Source organism: Mobula birostris, chromosome 23 (assembly GCF_030028105.1).
Source record: "Mobula birostris isolate sMobBir1 chromosome 23, sMobBir1.hap1, whole genome shotgun sequence".
Taxonomy (NCBI): Eukaryota; Metazoa; Chordata; class Chondrichthyes; order Myliobatiformes; family Myliobatidae; genus Mobula; species Mobula birostris.
In genome coordinates this window covers 44,668,833-44,694,077 of record NC_092392.1, presented here as the reverse complement: position 1 = coordinate 44,694,077, position 25,245 = coordinate 44,668,833, and the positions used below count along the sequence as shown (strand labels likewise).

The 25,245-nt window shown below is 37.9% G+C and overlaps 1 protein-coding gene across 3 annotated transcripts in view; it reads right to left on the bottom strand.

The window, feature by feature from the left end:
- Nucleotides 1–25,245, bottom strand: part of LOC140186827 (kinesin-like protein KIF21A) — a 132,211-nt gene that overhangs the window by 67,882 nt on the left and 39,084 nt on the right. For all 3 annotated transcript variants that reach the window (XM_072241438.1, XM_072241441.1, XM_072241439.1), the window contains exons 2-11: nucleotides 24,301–24,523; nucleotides 23,730–23,912; nucleotides 22,888–23,037; nucleotides 14,508–14,642; nucleotides 12,678–12,845; nucleotides 10,711–10,826; nucleotides 6,648–6,843; nucleotides 4,688–4,877; nucleotides 4,193–4,256; nucleotides 3,049–3,246 (exon numbers count right to left, since the gene is read on the bottom strand). In XM_072241438.1, coding sequence (XP_072097539.1) covers nucleotides 3,049–3,246; nucleotides 4,193–4,256; nucleotides 4,688–4,877; nucleotides 6,648–6,843; nucleotides 10,711–10,826; nucleotides 12,678–12,845; nucleotides 14,508–14,642; nucleotides 22,888–23,037; nucleotides 23,730–23,912; nucleotides 24,301–24,523 — 1,623 coding nt within the window. The remainder of the gene's footprint in view (nucleotides 1–3,048; nucleotides 3,247–4,192; nucleotides 4,257–4,687; nucleotides 4,878–6,647; nucleotides 6,844–10,710; nucleotides 10,827–12,677; nucleotides 12,846–14,507; nucleotides 14,643–22,887; nucleotides 23,038–23,729; nucleotides 23,913–24,300; nucleotides 24,524–25,245) is intronic.

Genomic DNA, 25,245 nt, shown 5'->3' with positions numbered 1-25,245 from the left:
GATAGTGTATAGGATTGTTGAAGATTGCAGAGAGGCATTGATAGGATGCAGAAGTGGGCTGAGAAGCGGAAGATGGAGTTCAACCCAGAGAAGTGTGAGGTGGTACACTTTGGAAGGACAAACTCCAAGGCAGAGTACAAAGTAAATGGCAGGATACTTGGTAGTGTGGAGGGGCAGAGGGATCTGGGGGTACATGTCCACAGATCCCTGAAAGTCGTCTCACAGGTGGATAGGGTAGTTAAGAAAGCTTATGGGGTGTTAGCTTTCATAAGTCGAGGGATAGAGTTTAAGAGTCACGAGGTAATGATGCAGCTTTATAAAACTCTGGTTAGGCCACACTTGGAGTACTGTGTCCAGTTCTGGTTGCCTCACTACAGGAAGGATGTGGAAGCATTGGAAAAGGTACAGAGGAGATTTACCAGGATGCTGCCTGGTTTAAAAAGTATGGATTATGATCAGAGATTAAGGGAGCTAGGGCTTTACTCTTTGGAGAGAAGGAGGATGAGAGGAGACATGATAGAGATATACAAGATAATAAGAGGAACAGATATAGAGTGGATAGCCAGCACCTCTTCCCCAGGGTACCGCTGCTCAATACAAGAGGACATGGCTTTAAGGTAAGGGGTGGGAAGTTCAAGGGGGATATTAGAGGAAGGTTTTTTTACTCAGAGAGTGGTTGGTGCATGGAATGCACTGCCCGAGTCAGTGGTGGAGGCAGATATACTAGTGAAGTTTAAGAGATTACTAGACAGGTATATGGAGGAATTTAAGGTGTGGCAGGCAGGGTCCGAGGGTCGGCACAACATTGTGGGCCGAAGGGCCTGTATGTGCTGTACTATTCTATGTTCTTAAAATGAATGTTGCTAAATACAGAGAGATTCTGGATAAAAACTTGCTAGCCTCTGTCAGAAAGCTTAAACTGGGGAGGAACTTCATTTTTCACAGGACAATGACCCAACGCACACTGCCAGAGCAACCATGGAGTGGCTTCAAATGAAGAAAATTGATGTTCTGGAGTGGCCTAATCAGAGTCCTGACCTTAACCCCAATTGAACACCTCTGGCATGACTTCAAGATTGCTGAGCACCACGACTATCTAACAAACCCAGCACAGCTTGAGCAATTTTGCAAGGAGGAATGGGCAAATCTTGCACCATCATGTTGTGCAAATCTAAGAGACTTACTCAAAAAGACTACTGGCTGTAGGACCTGCAAGAGTTGGTTCAAATAAGTATTCAGCAAAGGTGAATGAATACTTTTGAATTGCTAACATCTCAGTTTCTGTATTTCTAGTTTTTCATGCTTTACAATTTTCCATGGTTTTTTGGCTCTACTGTGAAAAAGGAGCAGATGATTCACAAACAAAAATTGTCGGTTAAATTGATCAGAATCTTTTAATGTAATATTCACTTATGTGAACAAAGGAGAGGCTGAATACTTTTACAAAGCACTGTATGTTATAAATGCAATAACTGAATGTATATATGAAGTTAAAAACGCAAACAACAGGAATTCTGCAGATGCTGGAAATTCAAGCAACACATATAAAAGTTGCTGGTGAACGCAGCAGGCCAGGCAGCATCTCTAGGAAGAGGTGCAGTCGACGTTTCAGGCCGAGACCCTTCGTCAGTCCTGACGAAGGGTCTCGGCCTGAAACGTCGACTGCAAGGGTCTCGGCCTGAAACGTCGACTGCACCTCTTCCTGGAGATGCCGCCTGGCCTGCTGTGTTCACCAGCAACTTTTGTGTGTGTTGTATATATGAGGTGGTGATTTTTTATTTCCCTGCAGAGTAAGAGTCACAGGTTTTGTTATCAGCAAAATACAAATTATCTACGTATTACATGGACCTTTGCTTCTTCAAGTGAACAGTTGTAGTTGTCTGTTTGCAAAACAAAAAAAAAACTTGCACAGAAATCACATCTTGAACCACCGTATTAAAATACATATCCTGTTATAGTAATAAAATATAGCTGAAGTACATGTTTTTAACCACTAATATTCCAAAACCATTTTTAATGATTGAAAATAAGCTTCATGACTTTAACTGAATTCCAAGTGCTTTGGAACAGAAATGACTTACATTGTGATGGTAAACTAACAAAATATTATACTGTAACAGGAAATTTTAAACTATGGTTACAAAGAAACCACACTTAAAATGCAAGCTATGTTCTTTTTGACAATATGAAACTGCAATAAAGATGAAAAAAAGAAATATTTCTCAATCCAGAATATATCAAGGCAATAAAGGAGTGAAAAATTAACTTAATATAAACGTGTGCAAGTTAATTTTTAACTCAAGAAAACCACATCCAAAACCAGGATTTTAAAACATGGAAAAGTTTAAGACTGGGGAAAAAAGTCAACAGTTTCTCTGGCCAGATGTCAATAAACTGCCAACTGCCCATCTCCTTCAGATTTTCAATTCTTCTTTAGAACTTTGAACATGATACTCTGCTCCACAAATCTGTCACTCTCTGTAGAAGTTAAACTTAAATATTCTACATTGTCTTCCTACTTCTAAACATGAGTCTATGCCATCCAAGTTCAAATATTGAACAGGAAATTTCTTATAGTAGTCCATCTCTAATTTTTCCAGTTCTTGCCTAATAGCCAATTAAATAGTGATGCTAAGACCTGTTCAAATGTTGTCCTCACTCTAGCTTGTCCTTGTGACAAGAGGAGACCCAATCAAGAGAGAAAGAATATGACAGACTAGATTGTATATCAAGTTGATGGGGGAAAAGGTGTGCATTGGTAAAATGGTGAAATGACAAAATGAACAGAAAGCTACCAAAACTTGCTAAGATAAAAACCCTATCTGAAACATAAAATTTAATACAAATATTTAAAATAAAAGAATATTTAACATGAAAAGTTGAATTTACCTCATGCACACAATTAACTGAGACCCACAAAGAAACTTTTAACAAACTATATTTAGAAAAATCCAATTGAAACATAACATTGCTATCCACATCCCATTAACAATAAAATGCATTACAGCAATTTAATAACTGTAGGCGATATTCAGGAACAACGCACACCTTTTTTTCTTTTTTTTCTCCTTTTTCTTGAGCTTTTCCAAGTCCTTTTTAGCCATTTCCAAGACATCCATTGTATCCTTTTCTGAACCAAGGACTGAACCAGAAAAAGTACCATTAAGATATGGGGGTCTTGCTGAAGCCCTTGAAAGGTTACGACGAAGGTTTTCATTCATAGCTTCACTCTCAAATAGTTTTGATCTAAAATAATAAAACAGTACAAGGCTAAGAATGGAACTATGGGTTAAGAGATAAATACTAGAATAGCATGAAATACTCCACAGAAATGTTCCGTGGAAGTTGCATGAACAATATAGAATGCAAATAGTATTATGAGGAGACTTCAAGGACCATCTTGCAGTTACTTGCTAACTGAGTTTTTTTTAATATAAGGTGCATCTTGCAATGTAATATTGAATTCATTGTGCAGTCTGCTTGAAAGCAAAAGGCCAATGATCCTCATTCTTGGGAAAATCCCACACATTTTTCACTTTCTAACATAATCTTAGAGGGTATCATAAATTCAGAGGTTAAACCACAGTTATATGAAGCATTGGCAACACACTATACAGCACTTGTCTGCTTATTTAAATGTGGTAATGTACTTGGAACAGTTAGAGAAAATTCAATCTAATACTTGGAGCAGGTAGGAGGTCTTAAGAGGAAAACTTAGAGGGCTAGGTTTGCACTCATTGCAGTTTAGAATTATAAGAGACATTAATAACACACAAAATTATGAGTGATCCTGACAGAGTGGCTGTGAAGAGGTTTCTCCTTAAGTGAGAATCTAGAACTTGGGATTATTGCTTAAAAATAAAGGGATACCCATTTAAGACAAGAACAAGGTGAAATCTTTTTCAAGCATTTTAGATCTTCAGAACTCTCGACTAACAATATTCAGACGATGCTTCTACTACTCCTTAAGGAAGACAGAAATAGGTTCTTGAAAAACAACAGGGTAAAACAATGCCCGAGCTAGATGTGAATATGGAGTTGAGATTACAATCAGATAGGCCACAAACTTACTAAATGATGGTGTAAACTTGACAATCCAAGTTTCCTACCTCTACATAAATTTTTGTCTTTTCTCAAAAATGGTGTGTGTCAATATGCATGTATCTTCATCTTAAAATGAAATTACAGTTACCTGAGATCTTCAACTTCTTTTATATAATTCTGGATCATTGCACTAATTTCTTCATTTCCATCTCCTATAATTTGATATGATAGAAAACTTATATCAGAACAATTTAAATGCAATTAAATTATTATCAGCTGGGGATGTGAAATATTTCAGAATCTCACACCAGCTTTAACAATTGTATATATTTCTCCCCCACTCTCCCTTCAACTCTAACGTGAAAAGGATGTGTGAGGTCGTGGGGATTGGCCATGATATGGGGGTTTAAATATAAAAGTTCCATAAGGTTCATTTGTTCAAGTTTGCTTTCGCTAATAACGAGTTTGGTCATCTTTGCAGAGGATTTTCAGAATACCTCAGGAAAAGAGGAATTGGCTCTTGACCAGATTATTTGGGAATACGTAATTATAGACTTATACCATTAAATCACAATGAAAAATTGTCAGGAACAAACAGCATAATTTTTTCCAAATTTTGAATTTTAATAAGTTAAGAGTTTACCTGATTTGGCAAGTACTTGAATGACCTGATCACTGAGAAGTTGTGTTACTCTTGCCCTCAGTGATTCTATAGTTTCTTGCATTGCCTTTACTCTCATTCGCAGATTATTGTTTTCAGTTTGTAGCATAGAATTTTCATGAAACATATCATTAATACTCTCCACACCATCATCTCCAATTATTCTCTTGCCCTAACAAAAATAAAGAACAGTTGATTTGCTTTAAAAATCCAAGCTCATCTCAGATTTCTCTGACATTATGTTCCAGCCTGGTCTGGAAGAAGGTTCTTCAGGCCATACCACTATTTTTTTTAAATACACATGGGTCCTACTCACCTCAAAAAGACCACAAATACATAATATTATACAATCATTATTTGAATTGTAGGAACACTGCTTCTAGTCTCCAAATTCCCACTATTGATATTTGCTTCAGTCAACTGTCTTTGATTAAAACAGCATGCCTAAATACTAAGTTCAGCTAAAGTCAGGATCTATTCTCCAGTACTCTACCCACCATCAACATTAAACTGACTTGACTCAAACTTATTCAGTGCATCTCTCAGGCTGCTGTTTCGCTCACCACTACTCGCAACCAACTCTTTCCATTCCCACAAGACCATGATAACTCCATGAGATTTTAGGGCAAGAACATGACAGAGAAGGTGGGTAGATGTGCAGACAACTAGAATCACACACAGGTCTGTGGATGGAGCAGAAAAAAAATGGGGCCAGATTTGCTCAGAAGTCAAGGTCCACAGCAGGACAGGGATCAGTCTGGAGACCAAGGCACCGCTGGGAAAGTAGTTGGATGTGGCTGAGGTTTGGGGTGAAAATCTGAGTTGAGATGTTCATGGAGGATTGTAAGTGTGCAAGATCAAGCAATGAGAAGATGATCTGTGGTCTGAAATGAGGCATTAGACAGGATACCTGTGATTATCTTTGCATCACTCTGTCCAAGTGACACAATGTGACCAATGAGAATAGCAAGTACTGTGTTTTATCCTCACAACAGCAGTAGGTAACCTGAAACTCACTTTGAATGGTTTTGTCCTCATGAGACTTAATCTCTTACACAGTGGATGAGGAGCAAAATAAAGTACTCTCGTAGATATGGCCAAGTATCACAATAACTCAGGAGTGCTCAACACCATTGAAAACAAAGCAGCTAAACAAATTAGGACGCTATCCGTCAAAATATCAAGTCCCTTCACCACTTGTGTCCTATTATATAAAGTACGATATCACTAGCAGCTGCCAAGCATATAATCATCCAGGCCAAGACAGAACTTGGTATAATCACTACCAGAGATTACACAAATATGATACCATTTTATCCATTCTTTTCAGCCATAGGATGAAAAACACTGAGGACAGGCTCAATGCAGCAGACTGCTGCGGAAGCATCTGCTCAAGCACAAATTAAGAAGGATGATAAGTACTTGCATGGTCAGCGGTGTTGATATCATTACACCAAAAATTACTTAAACAAAAATTGCGTGAATTGAATACAGTACAACTCTGCCTGTCTCAGTTTCTCGCCCTCTGCTTAAGATATCTGGACCCCATGTTTTCTTTAAAATCACCAAGCTCACTAGAAAATGTATAACTTTACTGTGCAACATTTTTTAAAAATTGTGAATCAAGTGTGCTGGGATAAACAAAAAAGTGTAAGTACTGTGGAAAATCTGCCTGAGAATGAAGGATTATTGGTGTTTTATTGCAATGGTCATCTGAAAGGAGTTGAGAATATGTGGACATTACTATGCAGGTCAGAAATTTTAACTGTGCCAAACCATTAACTCACCTGGTAAAGTTCCTGCATGATCTCAAAAATGACTAAATCTGTTACTCAAGTTTCTGATAGAAATTACAAAGAGGTGACTTCCTATACTGTGCAGAATGAAAAATATCCAGGAGACATTCAGGATTCCCTTCAGGTTTTCCTTAAAATTTGCTTACCGTCTTATACTCTGTAAGTTCCATCTGGAGTCGTGCTATTTCACCTCGGAGTGCATTGATTTGTTGGCTTGCCCTGTCTTGGTTAACCATCACTTTATTTTTGATGTTTCGTGCACGATTTGCATATTTCAATGTGTTCAAAGTTTCCATGAAATCACGATCTGATGGACCAACACATGCGATCATAACCGTCTGGCTGCAAAAGAAAATTCGATTTACTATTGAAGTACATCTCCTGGATCTCACGCAGTATGTTTGTACACATCCGTTTAAGTACCCAACTAGTAAAGCCATGCAATAAATTTAGCAATGCCATTTAATCAAAGTACAACTTGCCATTACTATATCTTTATCAAATCATAGTAACTGAACAAAAAAATTAAAAATAATTTCCACTCAAGTGATTCAGTATCTTACAACTGTTAATATGCATTTCCTTTTAACTTATTTGAACACACACCACCTACAGATTTATAATACTGCACCATAAATGATCTTTCTACAAATCCCAAACAGCCAGATAATTTGAGAATAAACTATACAGCAAGGAAAAGATGGAGGGGAATTATTTACCATGATGTCACTATTTGTAAGCTGCTTGATTGCACATCAGTTTTGGTAGAATTCTCCATTCCTGGCTATTGATAGCAACCCTTTATCATCTGCCTAGTATTTTTATTTGATCATTTAGTGCAATATACAAGTTTAACATTCCAGATAGTTCTCTTAGAACTAACAGGTATCCCTATCTCCCTTTCCAATGCATATACAATTATTTTCAGCACAATCTCATAGGCTGATGGGTCTGTCCGATGCTGCATTGTTCTATGTTTATAGTTCAGAAATTTTACCAAAACATACAATTGGAACAGAGGCACTTTTAACTATGTGATTTCATAATAATATGCACCAGTTGTAATAAAGCCTTTGAAGCATAGAACAGAGTACTGCAGCACAGGAACAGGCTCTTTGACCCACGGTGTGCTGAACTAATTAAAGAATATCTGATTACAGTGGTTCCCAAACATTTTTGGATTAATGTCCTCTTGGTTTCCAGACCACATCCCCAGCACCCATGCTCCTTCTCCAGCCATAATATAAAAACTATAAAGAATTTTGATTTACGATCCACAGTGAAAGAAAATCGGAACTGCAGATCCAAAGCAGTGACAAATAATTGCAAATTCAGATCAGTGACAAATAATCACAAAATTATTCAAATCTACTTAAAGCTACAAATAAAATTATTTATTTAGTTACAGTGAAGACAATTCTCATCGACAATCTTAAGAGCGTACATTAGCCATCCAACTATTCACTACTTCATTGCTTTTTCACCTTTCAATGAGATGGATGGGCTTGGTGCAGTGCTTATCACCTTCTCAACATCAGGCTGAATGTCACTCAGAAGGAGTCTGTTTCATCACTCTGAAAGAAGTTGGCCGGCTGCATGCACTGAGACCACGTTCCACTAAGAATGATATTCGAAAGGCAATAAAGAGCATCTAAACCTTTTTCCACAGGGCAGGGCGGTGTTCAGAGACTTCTTTCTGCAACCAAAGTCTTGATATTTCATTTCTGAACTTCAGCTTCAGTTCAAAGTCCTTTTGTAGTGAATTAAATTTTTCCCTCTTCCTTCCTGTTAATTCCTCATTACAAGTGTTCAGGAATGAATTTATTACTCAAGCTGAAATTTGGATCATGAGAAGATCCTGAAATCTCTTCGACATTTCTTTAGGCAGCTTATCCAAACGGGCACAGTATACTTTAAGATTATTATCTGATTTTCTTTTTCTTTCAAATCAAAGAGACTTGAAAATTGGAAAAAGGCCGCAACCATCAATGTTGCACTTAAATAAGATCAACTTGAACAGAAACGTGGAGACCACTGATCTGACTTTGATAAGATTCATATCACTTCCTTACAACTGAAGATTGGTTCCATAAACTTTGCAAATAATTCTGACAAATCAGCAATGTCTTATCTGATTATTCTTGAGTTGATTACTGAATGAAGCATTCGAGTCTTCAAAGAATTTTATCACAGTCTCAAAGAGTGTATAAAAGTGTCTCAGGCAGTTTCCTTTAGAGAGCCATCTAAACCTCTTGAAGTAGTCAAGAATTGAGAGCACGGGACTTGATTTTATTTTCCTCTGTGATAACAGTATTTAATGATTCGTGCAGCGGATTACTTAGGTTTTTCTCAACGAGATCTTGTCTCAGTAAGTAAGTATAGGTTTTTCTGAGAAAGTAATAACCTCTGGGTAGTGTCCTGTCATTGACGGTGTCCCATCTGCAGTACAAGTATGAATGTTGGTGAGTGGAATGTCATTCTCTTTGCAAACTTGCTCAACAACTCGAAATATTGACTCACCTTCGTATCTATTTCTAGTTCCCTTACAAATAACTTCTGAATTATGCTTTCCTCTCTTATGAAGCAAACATAATCAGGAAGCAAAGATTCATTGTCTGGCAAAGTTGACTCATCCAACTGCAGAGCAAATTCTGTTGTCCTAAGTATGTTCACAACATGTCTTCCACATTCTCACACATATTATTTGAACAGAATTGTCACTGAGCGGAACTGCTTTAATTATCTGGTCTGGTGAATTATGGAAAACCGTAACTCAGAACCTCCCTTATTTTTGGCAGAATCAGTTCTTCTCGAATTGTATGGGGCTTTCCAGATTTAGCAATGAGCAATAAAATGTTGCATGAAGCAGGCAAGCCATCACACCGATCTGTTGCAAAAATGCTGGCAAACATGTTTTGAGGTGTTTCCCATTTCTTAAAGTTTTCATGAAGCGACTGAAAAAGTGATTGAAAAAAGCCAAATTCTTGTTTGCTTTATCAGACTGTATTCTCTTCAAGTGTTTAAAGAGCCTGGATTAAGTTTCTGCTTAGATTTAGAAATTAATATTTATGCTGAGAAGTATCATTTGCAGGAAAAACAGAATTATTCATTAATGTAACACATACAAAATGCTGGAGGAGCTCAGCAGGCCAGACTGTACTACAGAACAAAGTACAGTCGATGTTTTGGGCTAAGACCCTTTGGCAGGACGTCCTACTGAGTTCCTCCAGCATTCTGTATGTGTTGCTTGAATTTACAGCATCTGCAGATTTTCCCTTGTTTATCATTCATTAACAATGGGCCACGTTATCCTTTATTTCTTCAATCATTACACTAGATGCAGCACCAATGACATTCCAAATGAGATCAATTTTATAGTTTTAGAAATAGTCCAAATATCTAGACTGAGAAAGCATGTTATTAGGAACCAAATTAACTACCTGCTGAATTTTCCATTGATACAGGAATGTTACAGTGTGCCCATTCATTAGGTTTTTCTTAAAGAGAAAATTCAACAAATTTAGAAATATTAATTGAACTTGATTTTAATTCAACTCAGATGAACATTAATAACATACTGTCATTATTTTAACTGTTTTTATTTACCCAAATGGCTTATTTTCTACGCAAAGAGGTACCGAAATTCAACATGCACTATTTTAAGCCTCCTGAAAACCCAAAAGGAGGAAAATCATCCCTTTTAAATGACAATTTCTTTTCAATTTTCAACATTACTATGTTGTTATACAGCCAGTCTGCTTTCTAAAACCTCAATTAACTAATTGTTTGTTTGTTAAGATCCTTCATGGAAAGGAATAATGAACAGGATATCCTGTCATCGTCAATAATTTTCAACTTGATTAAAGTCCTCCGAGACAAGAGTTTCACAATTCATTACCTATTTGGTAGATATCCACAATGTACAATTGGGTATGTGTTAATACAAATGGATGATCGCTTTGAATACAAGGTCATGAGAATAGTTCAGGTCACAAAATTAAGATTCAATGATGATTGGTTTATAAGCTCAAGCACTTTGGAAAGGTTGAGAGCAATTGTTTAAAATTAGCAGATGGCCCTTCAATTTCAGCAACCAGAAAAATGCAACCTTGCCATTGCCCAACCTTCTCCCATAAAAGAATCACACAAAGTAGACATAAGCAAGACCCACCTTAAAAATGATCTAATCAATCTACAGTGAATACCTACCTATTACCCCCCAAAGAATCTTGTAGCAATCGGGTTAGTTTCGAGTCTCTATAAGGCACATGAGTTACTCGCTTACTTTTATCACCAAGTGCACTAATGACATTTCCAAGGGCCAGCTGAAAAACAAGTTTTATAACTGAATAATTAATGTTTTCAAAAAAAAGGACAGAGTTACAAAGGTGCATTTTTATCCAAGAATTATTTTGTTAGCTGTTAACATTTTTTAAACTCAAGACAAATAGCAGTGGAAATGAGTAAGCATACAGTTAGTATTTAAAACTACATGGTCAGGATTAATTACTGTAAGCAAACTTGACTGGACAAAGTAGTAAGCAGACTCAGCCCTTGAAATTTTGATAGATACAAGGACTTTCTAGACACGAGAATATCAGAAACATCAAGACAAGAAGTCATGATTGAAGGTTCCACTGCAGTGGTATGAAAACATCTATATCAATGATATTGTTCAAGATTGTTCCACTGTCAGCATCATCTTGCAGCAAAGATCGGCAGAGTCAGCAAGTATTATGACACTCTTATAGGGGCTCGGAAGGTTTTCATAGCCAATACCACTAAACTAAGTTTAACATTAACTACACATTACTGCTTATAGAAACTCGTTCACAAATTGATAGCTGAGTTTCTCATGTAAAAACAGTGACTATAATTTGAAGATAATGCCTGAACTGTTATTCACGTTTATTTGAAATCTTGGATTCTGTGTAGTTTTCATAAATTTGCATGTAATTACAACATGGTCTTCCCAATACTGAAGAGCATCAGTTTTTTCAAGCTTTGTCTCGCAGATCCATTTATACAGCTGGTAATTTATATAAACAGAAGAAATTCTGCAGATGCTGGAAATCTAAAGCAACATAGACAAAACTCTGGAGGAGCTCAGCAGGTCAGGTAGAATCCATGGAAATGAACAAGCAGTCAAGGTGTCGGGTTGAGACCCTTCTTCAGGACTGGAAAAGAAGGGGGAAGACATCAGAATAAAAAGTTGGGGGGAGGAGAAGGAGGCTAGCTAGAAGGTGTTAGGTGAAGCCACGTGGGTGGGAAAGGTAAAAGGCAGGAGAGGAGTGAATCTGATAGGACAGGAGAGTGGACTACAGGAGAAAGGGAAGGAGGGTGGGCACCAAGGGGAGGTGATAGGTAGATTAAGGTAAGGTACGAGGCTAGAGTGGAGAATAGAATAGGAGAGGGGAAGGATTTTTTTAAACCGGGAGAAGTTGATATTCATGCCATCTGGTTGGAGGCTACCCAGGCAGAATATAGGGTGTTTCTCTTCAATCCTGAGAGTGCTCCATTGTGCAACAAGAGGGCATGGACCAACGAGAATGGGAATCTGAATCGGAAATAAAATGTTTGGCCTTCTTCTTCTTCTCCGTCTTGTTTGGCCACTGGGAAACTCCGCTCTTGGTGGATGGTGCGGAAATGCTTGACGATGCAGTCCCCCAATTTATGTCAGGTCTCATCAAAGTAGTGGAGGCTGCATTGGAAGTACCAATTACAATAGATGACCCCAGCAGATTCGCAGGTGATGCGTTGCCTCACCTGGAAAGACTGTGTGGGGCACTGAATGGAGGTGAGGGAGGTGGTGAATAGGCAGGTGTAGCGCTTTGTCAGCTTTCATGGCTAAGTGCCAGAAGGGAGAATAGTGGGGTGGGACGAATGGACAAGGGAATTTCACCCAAGTCAACTGACCCTGTGAGGAACCAACAAGAATCCAGGTGCCAAACATCTAACCTTGTCACATAATTGTCACTTAAAAAAAAAGTGTTTCTAAATGTATTTAATTTGTACATCGTATCTGCTGCCAACATCCATAAAACCTTTTGACTGTTTAACCACGTTTCGGCATAATTTGCACACAAAATAGATATTGCCTGTTCAAGCTTACAACTCTCAACTGTGACCATATATGACAGTATGATTTTCAAAAGTATAATTCAACATGTACTTACTAGACCACAGTTAATTGAAATTCCTTCCTTTGCTCGTTCTCCAGTTGCTCCTGTACGCTTCAGTCGTTCTGATCCTGCGAGGTCAACAAAATGGAACTTGGCTGTCAGGGTTTCAAACTCGTTCATTTCTCTTGATTCACTAATTACTTTGTTATCTATCATTTCATCCTGAAAAAAATCAAAACAGTTAATTTGTGTCAATTTGAAATATGAAGAAATGTAGCACAATTAAGAACTTCAAATTGAGCTGTGTAAATTGTCTTAAATTATAATGTTATCAATTTCAATTTACAGGTGTTAACTGGACAGCATACTTACAGCAAATTCATTTCTCATATTTTGTGGATTTGATTCTCTATACTACCAACACCTGCATCCCACAAACCCAACTATGTATTTTTAGAATCAAGTAAAAAGGAAGCCTCATTTGGAAATCATCATTTTCAATGACCACATTAAAGATGTTCTTAGGATCCTCTGGTTCACTTAAAACATTAAATAAGAAATTTAAAAGAGAATATACAAATTCTATTTTAATTGCTGCCAATTTTATCAAGGCTAAAATATGTTTAGCCAGGACATCATACAACCTTCAGGACTCAGTGCAATGCAATGAACTTGCATTACCCAGTTTTTAAATGTAATTTTCTCTTCTAATCATCCTTCTTAATCAAACAGGCAGATGCACTAACAGAATTACTACGGCAACCCTAGACTCAGCCATCAGAAATATTTTCCTTCATCCTTCCCCAATCTTCTCTCCAACATAAATTTAACTTGCTTTCTCACTTTCACAGTTTTGACAAAGGCTCTTAAGCCTGATATATGAACCACGTTTCTCTTTCCACAGTCACTCTGAAACTACTGAGTGTTTCCAGCATTATGTTATTAGTTCAAAGTCTGTGGACTTCTTACGACTTTCTAAAGTGCATCCATCTTTCCCATCTACCTTAAGGTAACATACGCACAGTGGTCATTTTATTAGGTACATGAGCCCAGTCCTGGATGGTCTTCTGTTGCTGTAGCTCATCCACTTCAAGGTTCAACATGCTGTGCATTCATTGATGCTCTTCTAAACACCACTGTTGTAATGCGTGATTATCTGAGTTATTGTCACCTTCCTGTCAGCTTGGCTATTAACCAGTCTGACTATTCATCTTTGACCTCTGTCATTAACTAATCATTTTCATCCACAGAGGTGCTGCGCAGGATGTTTTTTTTTTGTTTTTTCTCATCATTCTCTGTAAACTCTAGAGGCTGTTGTGTGCGAAAATCCCAGAAGATCAGGAGTATCTGAGGTACTCAAAATACCCTGTCTAGCAACAACAATCATTCAATGGTCAAAGTCACTTAGATCACATTTCTTCCCCATTCTGATGTTTGGTCTGAACAACAAATGAATTTCTTGAACATGTCTGCATGCTTTTATATATTGAGTTGCTGCCAGATGATTGACTGATTAGATATTTGCATTAATGAAGTACACAGGTGTAACTAATAAGGTGGTCACTGATGTAAATAATCCCATATTTCCCCAAATTGTACATAATCTAAGTTCCAAAGGCATACAACAGTACTGCCCATTTTCTTTTATCTAAAAAAAGAACTCTAATTTTAAAAATTCATTGCAGGCTTAATTTTATCTGAACAAGATAGCAAGTTACATATTAGTCTCTACTAAAAACTTGTAAAATACAATTCGCAGAACAGATTTAATTTTCCTAAATAACAAAACTGTAATGATAAATAGAGAAATGAAGAAAAATAAAGTTGAAGAAAAACAGCAACAAATTTGATCATATTAATAATTGACAGATGTTAGGAACTTACATTATCAATTTTGATGCAGACTCGCATCTGACAGATATGTATTGTGAAAATAGCATGGGAGCGAGAACTCTGAACATTCATCTGGGTGCTAGCAGTTGTACGAGAAAGAGCTCCCAGTTTAAGGCATTGCAACATCTACAAAACAAAGGAGAATAGATATCAGATCATAAATCTGCAAACAAGTCTTTTCAGCATTGCTGTGCTCATGCTATTTGTTTTACCAAAAACAAAGCAATATTTAATTTATGTTTTGATTTAAAAATATAATTTTCCCTTTTGTGATCATTCTTTACCAGTGCACTCAGCAATTGGTGGTGAAGGGGTAATATATGTATTAAGGTTCAATGAAAAATGAATCCCTTAAAAAATTGTATATAATTTCTATATCTATAGAAAAGTGTGATTTGGACCATTTACTAAAATGCTGTATGTTTTGTTATCAGTCCCTATCGGGTGATCAGAGGTGGAGAGGGTCAGCAATTTAAATTCTTCGGTGTTATCATTTCAGAGGACCTGTCCTGGGCCCAGCACAGAACTGCAATTATGAAGAAAGCACAGCAATGCTTCTACTTCCTTAGAAGTTGGCAAAAATTCAGCATGACATCTAAAACTTTGACAAATTCTATAGGTGTGTAATGAAGAGAATATTGACTGGCTGCATCATAGCTTTGTATGGAAACACCAATGTTCCTGAATGCAAAATCCTACAAAAAGTAATGGATACGGCCCAATCCATCACAGGTAAAGCTCTCCTCTCGATGGAGCACATTTATACAGTGCGTTGTCACAGGAAAGCAGCATTATCCGGGACACCCACCTTCCAGGTTATGCTCTCTTCTCACTGTTACCACCAGAAAGGAGGACTAGGAGCCTGAAGAGTCACACCACCAGGTTCAGAAACAATTGTTACCCCTCAACCATCAGGTTCTTGAATGAGAGGGGATAACTTCACTCAACCTCATTTGGCCCATCACGAAACTGCTCTCACAACCTGTGCACTTACTTTTATGGACTCTTAATCACATGTTCTCAATGCTTATCTATTATATTTTTTTTCCTTGTGTATTTGCAGATGTTTTTTGCACAGTGGTTGTCCACCCTTTTGGGCGTGGTCTTGCATTGATTCTATTATGATTTATTGAGTATGCCCACAAGAAAAAGAATCTCAAGGTGACATATATGTACTTTGCAAATAAGTTTACTTTGAAATAGTGTGTCAAGCAGATTTATGAGATAAATGCAGCATACAACAGCATACACTAATTCCATATCTAAAATACAAATGAAGAGTTATGGTTTACATGTTAAGTCCAAGATACTGTTGGTCTTCAAAACATTTAATGTATTTCAATACATACTGTATGATACACAAAAATTAAAAAAATTACGAAACATTTTATTCAAGTGAGAGGGCACTCAAAAACCTTTGCAAAAATCAATAACATCCCAAGGTCTATTTGTATATAGTCAATGTTTTACAAATTTGCTGTACAGTGCATTTATTTTATTAGGATCATTCCCTTTTGTCTCTTTCTTCAGTTTTAACACTTTCAGCAGCATCAGAACTTAGCATCTGAGAAAATTTAGATTGACATCATGAATTTCACATCCACATCTACAAGCAGCACTTGAAGATCTTTCACTTCCAAGTTCACTTTTCCAAGGATCCACTCAGTCACATGAACACTGATCCACATGGGGCTCATCACTACCCAATTAGTCTCAAAGCCTGCATCCAAATTGGTGTTTGAAGTAAAAATACAGTAATTTGCCTTTGAGAACTGATTGTCAATTGATTGAGAATCATTATCAGAGGAAACCTGGAGATTTTTTTCTCTTTGATCTCATCAAAACCTTGTTTAAATTCCCTGAAGATGCATGACCAGCAGTTGCCCCAGAACTTTATTTCAGATTTCCAGCATCAACAGTACTTTGATTTTGCATTCAGTCTTCTTCGTTGCCAATTTGCTGTTGTACATTGGAATTGTCATATGCTGTTACACATGCCAGAAACATTATTATTTAACAACAGTCAACAAATATTTTCTTTGAAAAACAAAAAGAATGCAAGAAGTTGCAAAACCAGAAAGTGATGCACCTCAAAAATTCATTAATGGTAAACAAGCAAATCTGAATAGCCCCAAAACTCTGCATTTATGGAGCAGGTTAAAGCACAAATCAGATGCTATGCAATACAGTTTCTTCAATGAAAGATACAATAGGAAATATGTACAGAAGGTGACACTGTCAGAACAAATGCAAAAGAGGTGGCATTTGCATTGTGGATGCAAATATTTTATAATTCAGTGTCTTATTTAAGATTATATTTGGTTAAGATATTTGTTTTAATTCACTGAGGTTGAATGGAATGTTGTTCCTAACTAAGGGTACGTCCACACTACGCCAGATAATTTTGAAAACAAAGCTTTTTCTCTTCGTTTTGCCCTCCCGTCCACACTGAGCCGGCGTTTCAGCCCCTGAAAATGGAGATTTTCAAAAACACTCTCCAGAGTGAATAAATCTGAGAACACTTACTATCCGGCGTAGTGTGTACAGGGTAACCGGAGAGATTTAAAAATGTTGTCATGACAACACCGTAACAACAATGCTTTTTTTCTGCTTCTGCTTGGTACTGCGTGAGCTGTTATATCGCGCAGTCGTTGTGAACGGCATGAGAGTTAAATTGTAAAGTGAGCTTTTTTGACTATTTAAAAACGCTGTCATGACGTGCCAGAACAGATGTTCATTGTTTTCTTGAACGCCACCAGCTAACAATTTCAGAACAGACGGACGAGACTGAAGTCAGAAGGGTTAGAAATGTACTCACCAAATACTTTGACCCATAGCTTACTGAATAAATAAGTATACTCACTCCGCCCTGTTTTCTGTCCTTGCTTGTATGAAGGTGGTTTACCTATTTATGCAAGTACTTCTCTGACAATAGATGTGTAACAGCCTAATGTAACATTGTATGGAAATACAAGATAACGCTGATGCAGACATTTTATACATTTAACAAGGTGCTTTATTAGTGCAACAGAGTTAGTCAGTTTTTCAATGTTCGTCGTCAGCTGGGTCATACTGTCCGTGAACTCCCTGTTGGTTGCCTCCATACGCTCCAGTATGTTTTTTTTAAGTTTTAAGTCCTCCTGCGCGAGAGCCAAGAGCAATTCCTTTAAAGTTTTTCTACTCTGCAACTGGACAAACGTGCACTAAGTATACCGTTTTCTCTTCGCTTGTTTCCTGTGTGTCCTGCGCATGCCCAGTAGGAGGAGATTCGCCCAAATATCCGCCTAATGTGGATGGAGATATTTTGAAAAATGCTTAGTGTGGACGCCTGTCGTTTTCACTCGAAACCGGCGTTTTCAAAATTATCCGGTGTAGTGTGGACGTAGCCTAGAAGTGTGCTCACTTGAATCTCTCCTGTAACGTCACTAAACAAGTCAAATAAATTTGCCTTTCACAATCTGAAGGGACCATTCCATTTGCAACATCTTGATTTACTCTGAATCACCCCTTTCACTTCCTTTGCATTTTTATCTCTTAATTTCTCATGTATATGTTGCAAACACACCCAATAGGTAGAAAGGATTTAATTAAATTCATTATGCTCTCGTTATTCAAGACAACATATTCTCCTCTGCCATGAACAACCACACGTCAACAACTCATCAAATTCAGCTTCCAGTTACCCGTACCTTTAATTGTCCATTATATTCCCATTCGTGCCGCTATCTCCTAAACCATTACAATAATGTTCAAAGCAAGCATAATGAACAGTACCTTATCGTAAAAACTGGTACATTACACCCTTAAAGAATCAAAACTTTATTCAGCAACATCAAGTAATGATTGTTTTATTCTCATTTTCCTCTTCTAAACCCAACTTCCTTTAAAAGACCAAATATTATCAGCAATTTTTCTTCCAACATCAACTCTTCTGTCATTTACATCATTCTTGTCTTCCACTAAGGGCTTTCCCTTTTGGATATTTCTTCCTTTACTTGCTTCCCTCATATCAGTTACTCAAATCTCTAACTTTTTACAGCTTAAGTGTCTCACATCTGTCTCTGCACGAGCTGCAGCTGTCCAAGAGCCTGGTATTTAATTTTGGAATTCCAGCATCGACCATATTTTGATCTTGCATTCAGTTTTCTTGGTTGATCGCTGAATTTTTTTTTGTTCTGCGTATGCATGCATCTTATTATTCAGTTGCTTCATCAAGTTAATATCAGGTTGGGAAGCTTGTTTTAATTGACAGCTGTTGACTACTAATGAAAAAAACTTAAGCTGAGTTCACCAAATTGCAAATAATGGCACACCAAAACTCTAGAGTTGTACGTAATTGCTTATCTGAGTGATGCCCTTTTCCTCCCCCCCAGTTGTTAGAACGATGAATAGAAACTAATATTGAAATCAACAATATTGGTATTTCAGTACAATTTCCTTCACATTTCTTGTTCAAGCAGCTGATAGTCACATCAAATATGATAGACTGACCCTTCTGCGCATCGGGAAGAGCATTTACCCACTATGCGCCCCTTTTCTACACTGGGAACTCCTACTTACATGGGAGGCTCATTTATTACAATGCCTCTACTTCAGAAGCGGCACCAGAGGCAAGGGGGAAGGGCCGGTGTCCTGCTGAGGTTGAGACAGTGTGCTAATCGGTCGCTGCTCACTAGCATACTCCTGGCTAACGTTCAGTCCCTGGACCATAAGCTGTGTGAACTGAGAGGCAGAATCTCCTATCAACAGGAAACAAAAGAATGTAATATTTTGTGCTTCATAAAGACCTGGCTGATGGAGGAGATACCGGATCATGCCATTGAGCCCTCTGGGTTCTCCCTGTTCTGGGTTGAACCTCTCTGGGAAGATCAAAGGTGGGTATGCTTCATGGTTAATAATGCTTGGTGTGACCCCTTGGTGCGTGTATGCCCTCAAATCCTTTTGTTCCCCAGATCTGGAGTATCCTGCGCTGCTGTGTAGACCTTTCTGGCTGCCTAGGGAGTTGTTATCACAGCTGTGCATATTCTATCGCAGGATGATACCGACCTGGCTCTCAAGGAACTGTATGAGACCATCAACACCCTGGAGACTGCATACCCAGAGGCTGCCTTCATCATCACCAGTGACTTTAATCCAGCACCACTGTATAAAGTCTCTCTGAAGTTTTGTCAACACATCCAGGTGAGCACAAGGGGAGACAGCATACTCGACCACTGCTACTCTCCCTTCTGCAACACTTACAAAGCACTCCTTTGTCTCCCAGTTGGAAAGTCGGATCACTCCTCCATTTTGTTTCTGCCGATGTACAGGCAGAAGCTGAAACAAAGGGCGGCCATTTTTAAAACTGTCAACTGCTGGTCTTCCATGCTGCAGGACTGCTTTGATGAAGTCTTCCATGATAAGGATGTCTGTCGACCTTCATCCAGAAGTGCATCGAGGATGTTGTCCCCCAGGAGTTGGTCAGGGTCTACCCAAACCAGAAACCCTCAATGAACAGCTCCATGCAAGCAGCATATATCATGCGACACAGAGCTTATATTGCCGGTAATCAGCAGGAGCTCAAGAAATGCCGCTATGATCTGCATAAAGTCGTCAAGGCAGCGAAACGACAATTCAGGGAGAAGATCAAGACACAACTCTTCACCAACAACACACACAGCTTATAGCAATGTCTGCACACCATTGCAGACTTCAAAGCCAGGAGCAGTGGTGCTGCCAACATTGCTGCCTCTCTCCCAGATGAGAAAAATCTTTTTTTACGCTTGGTTCAATATTGCCAACACTGAGCCACTGAAGACAGCTGCCAAAGCAACTGTACCTTAGTCATCTCTGAGGCTGAAGTATGCAGGTGTTTTCAATGAGTGAACAGTCACAAGGCTACAGGACCTGATGGCATTCCAGGGCGGGTACTCAGGATATGCGCGGCACAACGGCAGGTGTGTTTACAGACATTTTTAATCTCTCCCTCTCCAGTGTCGAGTACCCTCCTGCTTCAAAACATCCACCAAGACCAAGTCTGAATGAGTGGAGTCCTGTCACACCCACTTCAATAATAAGCAAACGCTTTGAGAGGCTGGTCAAGGATTACATCTGCTGGACTACCGTTCCAGCTGCTACCATCCAGGAAATGGTACCGCAGCATAAAAGCCAGGACCAACAGGTTCCGGGACAACTTCTTCCACCAGGCCATCAGACTGATTAATAATTCACGCTGATACAATTGTATTTCTGTTATAGTGACTGTCCTGTTGTACATACTAGTTATTACAAATTACTATAAGTTGCACATTTAGACAGAGACGTGTGTGAAGGATGGAAGTAATAAAGTCAATTCAATTCAATTCTTCAATTAATGATAACACACATGAATAATATCTGCATATGCAAAAGAAAAAAGCTTGAAAGCTTAAATTGTGTGAGCACTTCAAACTTCATGAAATCTCATTTCCAAATCATTGAGAAACAAATCTGAATTAAAAGTGGTAGAAACCTTTACTTTCACGTTTCTTAATACTGAAAAGCATGTTAAATACTTTCTCCTTCTTCAATTACAGATTAAGCAAGCCAGAATACGTTAGGTTTAACCATCCACTATGCCATCTAACATCTGCAAAATTTCGTTCTTTCCAGAATAGGTGCATAGAATAGTATAGGCAGCATAGGATAAATGCATCTCTTCGCAATTTTTTTCTTTGCAAATCCTCAACCAAGTAAAGGCATTATATGCAAAAAACTGAGCCATTGATCTCAACCCGTTGTCTCTGCTGAGTATGCACATTATACCAACGGCAGCAGTGAAGCATTATAACTGGTCTCATTGTTTGCACACAAGAACATTAAAGACACTCTTCCTGTTCACCATTATTTTCCAGTGAGTGCCACGAGACAGAATAAATATTTTAAAGCAGCATTCAAGTTCAGTTAAACAGAATTAATTTGAAGAATGAGATAAACACAACCCATCAGAACCTTCAAACAAGCAAAGGATAACCCAATCACTTGATGGGATTTTATATATGTTGCCTTAAAGAATTGACAAACGTACAAAATGTGTGGACTGTTTTCTAAATAGGGGAGCAAAATCAGAAATCAGAGGTGTAAAGGGACTTAGGAGTCCTAAAGCAGGATTCCATAAAGGTCATCTTGCAGGTTTAGTCTGTGGTAAGGAAGACAAATGCAATGTTAACATTCATTTCATGAGGACTAGAGTATAAAAGACCGCACTTGAAATATGGTAAGCGGTTTTGGGTCCCTTACCTAAGAAAAGATGCCCTGGCTCTGGACAGCAACCAGAGAAGGCTCATGAGAATAATCCCGGGAATGAAAGAGTTAACGTATGATGAGCATGTGACAGCTTTGGTTTGTACTCGCTGGGAATTTTGAAATAAAGGGAAGAATCTCATTGAAACGTATTGAATATTGAAAAGTACTGGTCATGGAAAGTGGGAAGGTCCAAGACCAGAGGTCACAGCCTGAAAAAATAAGAATGTCCCTGAAGAACAGGGATAAGGAGGAATTTCTTTAGCTAGAGGTAGTGAATTTGTGATATTCATTGTCTTGGACGGATGTGGAGGCCAAATAACGGTGCATATTTAAAGTGGAGCTTGATAGATTGTTGATTAGTAGGGGTATCAAAGGTTACAGGGAGAAAACAGGAGAATGGGGTTGAGGGGGGGAATAAATCAGCCATGATGAAATGGCAGAGCAGACTTGATGAGCCGAGAGGTCTAATTCTGCTCCTGTGTCTTATGGTCAAAAATGCCAAGGACAATGTCCTAAAAATCTATTCCTTGTCTATTAATTTTGCTTCAAAAAATCATTTCAGAATTGAGGTGTCATGGTCGTGTACTGGTTAGCATAACACAATGACAGAATATAATAAGGAGGCTGTACTTTCTCCCCGTGACTGCATGGGTTTTTTTTTGAGGTACTCTGGATTCCCTCCACATTCCAATTATAGGTTAATTGGTCATATGGGTGTAATTGGGTAGTATGGGGTCACTGGGCCAGAAGGCCTGCTACTGCACTTTAGTTTGTGTAATTTAATAATGCTTCTTATGAAAGTAATTATCAAATGAATCTGTTTGAAACAAGTAAGGATGGCAATATTTTCCATAAAAAACTCAGAAAAGGTGTTTTAAAGGCACTTTTTCTCTTGAGGGAAATGTACAAGTAAATGAGTCATGTTTAAAATGATATTCCATTTACTTCTGTTCAACATATTAGCTTAAATGCAACATTTCAACTAATTTCGATGTCTGAAATTTGGTCCATATGATACAAAATACAATTCTCCAATCAAGATAAAATTGCCCTCCTGGACACCGATTTTTGCTTACCACTGATGCCTTGAATTTTAAAACAACCTCACCTCTGTTTCTGAGCTTATCATACGTGTTGTTACTCCTACAGCGTAAATTCCTCCACTTGCATCTTCATGGATTTTAATATTTGACTTTTTGTGTCTTGCCTCAAGGTCACGAATTGAATCAAACAGATCTAGAATTTCTTCATTATAAAGCTAGAAGAAATGAAAAACAATACAACTTTAAAATTTGCTTTTAAACGCCTATGTATAAGCTTGAGAAATAAAGTACTTAAAAAAACTGATAAGACTGTGACACAAGATGAGGCTTGCAAGTGATTAAAAACAGTTTTGTTTTGGCTGTAGTTTAAGAAAAAAAGTAAACCAATAAGCAAGGAATTCCCATTTTTAAAACAGCCAGATGCTTCTTGCATACATTTTTTCTACTGTACTATTCACTTCCACTGCAAACTTCACTGTTATTTTTGGCCACCTGTGCTTTGAGTTTCGTCTTCTTCCTAATTCTGAAATACTATGCCCTTCTCACGCTCCTTCTTAGGTCGTCTTGTCCAAAGTTGCAACATAGCCTCATTTAATCCAGACCGGTGTATTAACTCCTTGATCTTTCACCTTCCTTTAACACTTTTGAGTTACCCAAATCCAAGCTAATGTTTGATGGCATTTCCAGAAATATTCTAGGTTTCTGATTTTTACTTTAAAAACAATTATTTTCTCAACTATTTGAGGATGCATTAAGTCTTTTGTTTTTAAAAAGAGCGTTGATTGAATTGAAATTTATTATATCAGTTGCTTACCTTTCAAAAACATGGACAACCTCCAAAACACTTCTCTAATTTACAAACCCTGAAACCAAGAGCCGCAGATCCTATCTTCAATTACTTACATACCTCAAGAAATTGAGCACTGACTTTAAACTCTGGTGGTGGCAGTCCTTGTTCAACAGCAGTACGCTTTTTTTCCTCAATACCATAGTAAAGGTGTTTGACAGCACGTGGAATTATACCATGCTCAGCATCCGTGATGTTAACATCAAATCCAGTCCCCATGGTATACGTCTTCCCAGATCCTGTCTATAAAAGGGAACAATTTGCCTTAATTAATTACAAAGTATCTGATACTTCACAAAAGATTCAGTTTTCATCTGGATTCAAGTTAGCTTTATTGGCAACAATACTTATAAACTCTCCCTAAATCATCAGCTCCATGGTTCAGATTCTCAAACTATTCACAAGAATACATTACGGCAGAATGCCATGCTCCCAACGTTAATTTCACCTTGAAGAATGTAAACAGTGCCAAGTAACTTTCTTGATATTTCAAGAGGCAAAGGCTGATTGAATATTTGTGCTCTTCAGCAAGATTGCTCAACTAAGTTATTAAATATCTGCATTGATTTACTGCCACCATCAGCACTATTGTGGACAATAGCATTCTTAAAAAGTACAATATAACACTCACTTGGCCATAGGCTAGAACAGTGGCATTATAACCTTCCAAGCAGCCATCAATAAGTTTTTCTACACACTTCAGATAGACCTCTTCTTGCTGAGTGTCCATGTCAAAAACAAAGTCAAAAGTAAATGCCTTATCCTTTCCAAGAACAACTTGGGGCTCTCCAGGTATAACCGATGTACAAATATGGCATCCCTCTATCTTCTCTTTAGCCAACTGTGGACGAATTCTGCACAAAAAGAAAGAAAGATATCCAATTGGTTTAGGGACATGAAAATTTCAAGATCATATCACAATTGGTGCTTCAAGCACGTCTTCCAAAAAACAATTTGACCGCATTAAGGAAGATGACTTCAACTTTTTAACCAGTGATCCAAGAATAAATTTTGCAAAATGACGTACTTCTGGAGCATTTCTACAAGTATTTTAATTTTGCCAAAAGACCCTTCATCAGAACTGAAATAAAAGAGGCTAGTGGGGTGGTCTGCCACATTATCTATTTAATGATACAAATAAAAACTGATCTAAAATTATGACAGATAAAAATTGCCTATACTGATGCAGTGAGAAGAGCGAGTGACCTAAAGCTGGAGAATTTGAGAAAGACTGGAAAGCTATGACATACACTGTCATAAGAAGAGCCATTGAATTACTACAATTGTACAGAAGCTCACAAAAAATATGCACTATGGAGAGGGATGGTAAATTAAAGTGGCTGCCAACTAGTTGTTCAGAGGGCACTGCATTTAATGCTCAAATGCAAGCAACATGATTTTTCAAGCAACAAAATTCTCAAGGACAAAGGAGGTCAGGCAGCATCTATGGAAGAAAATGGACAGTTGACCTTTCAGGTCAAAACCCTTCTTCAGGACTAAAAGTCTTTCTTGTGTCTCCAACTTGATTCCTCTGTTTGTAAAGCCGACTGATTCTTCAAGGTTATCCATCTGTAGT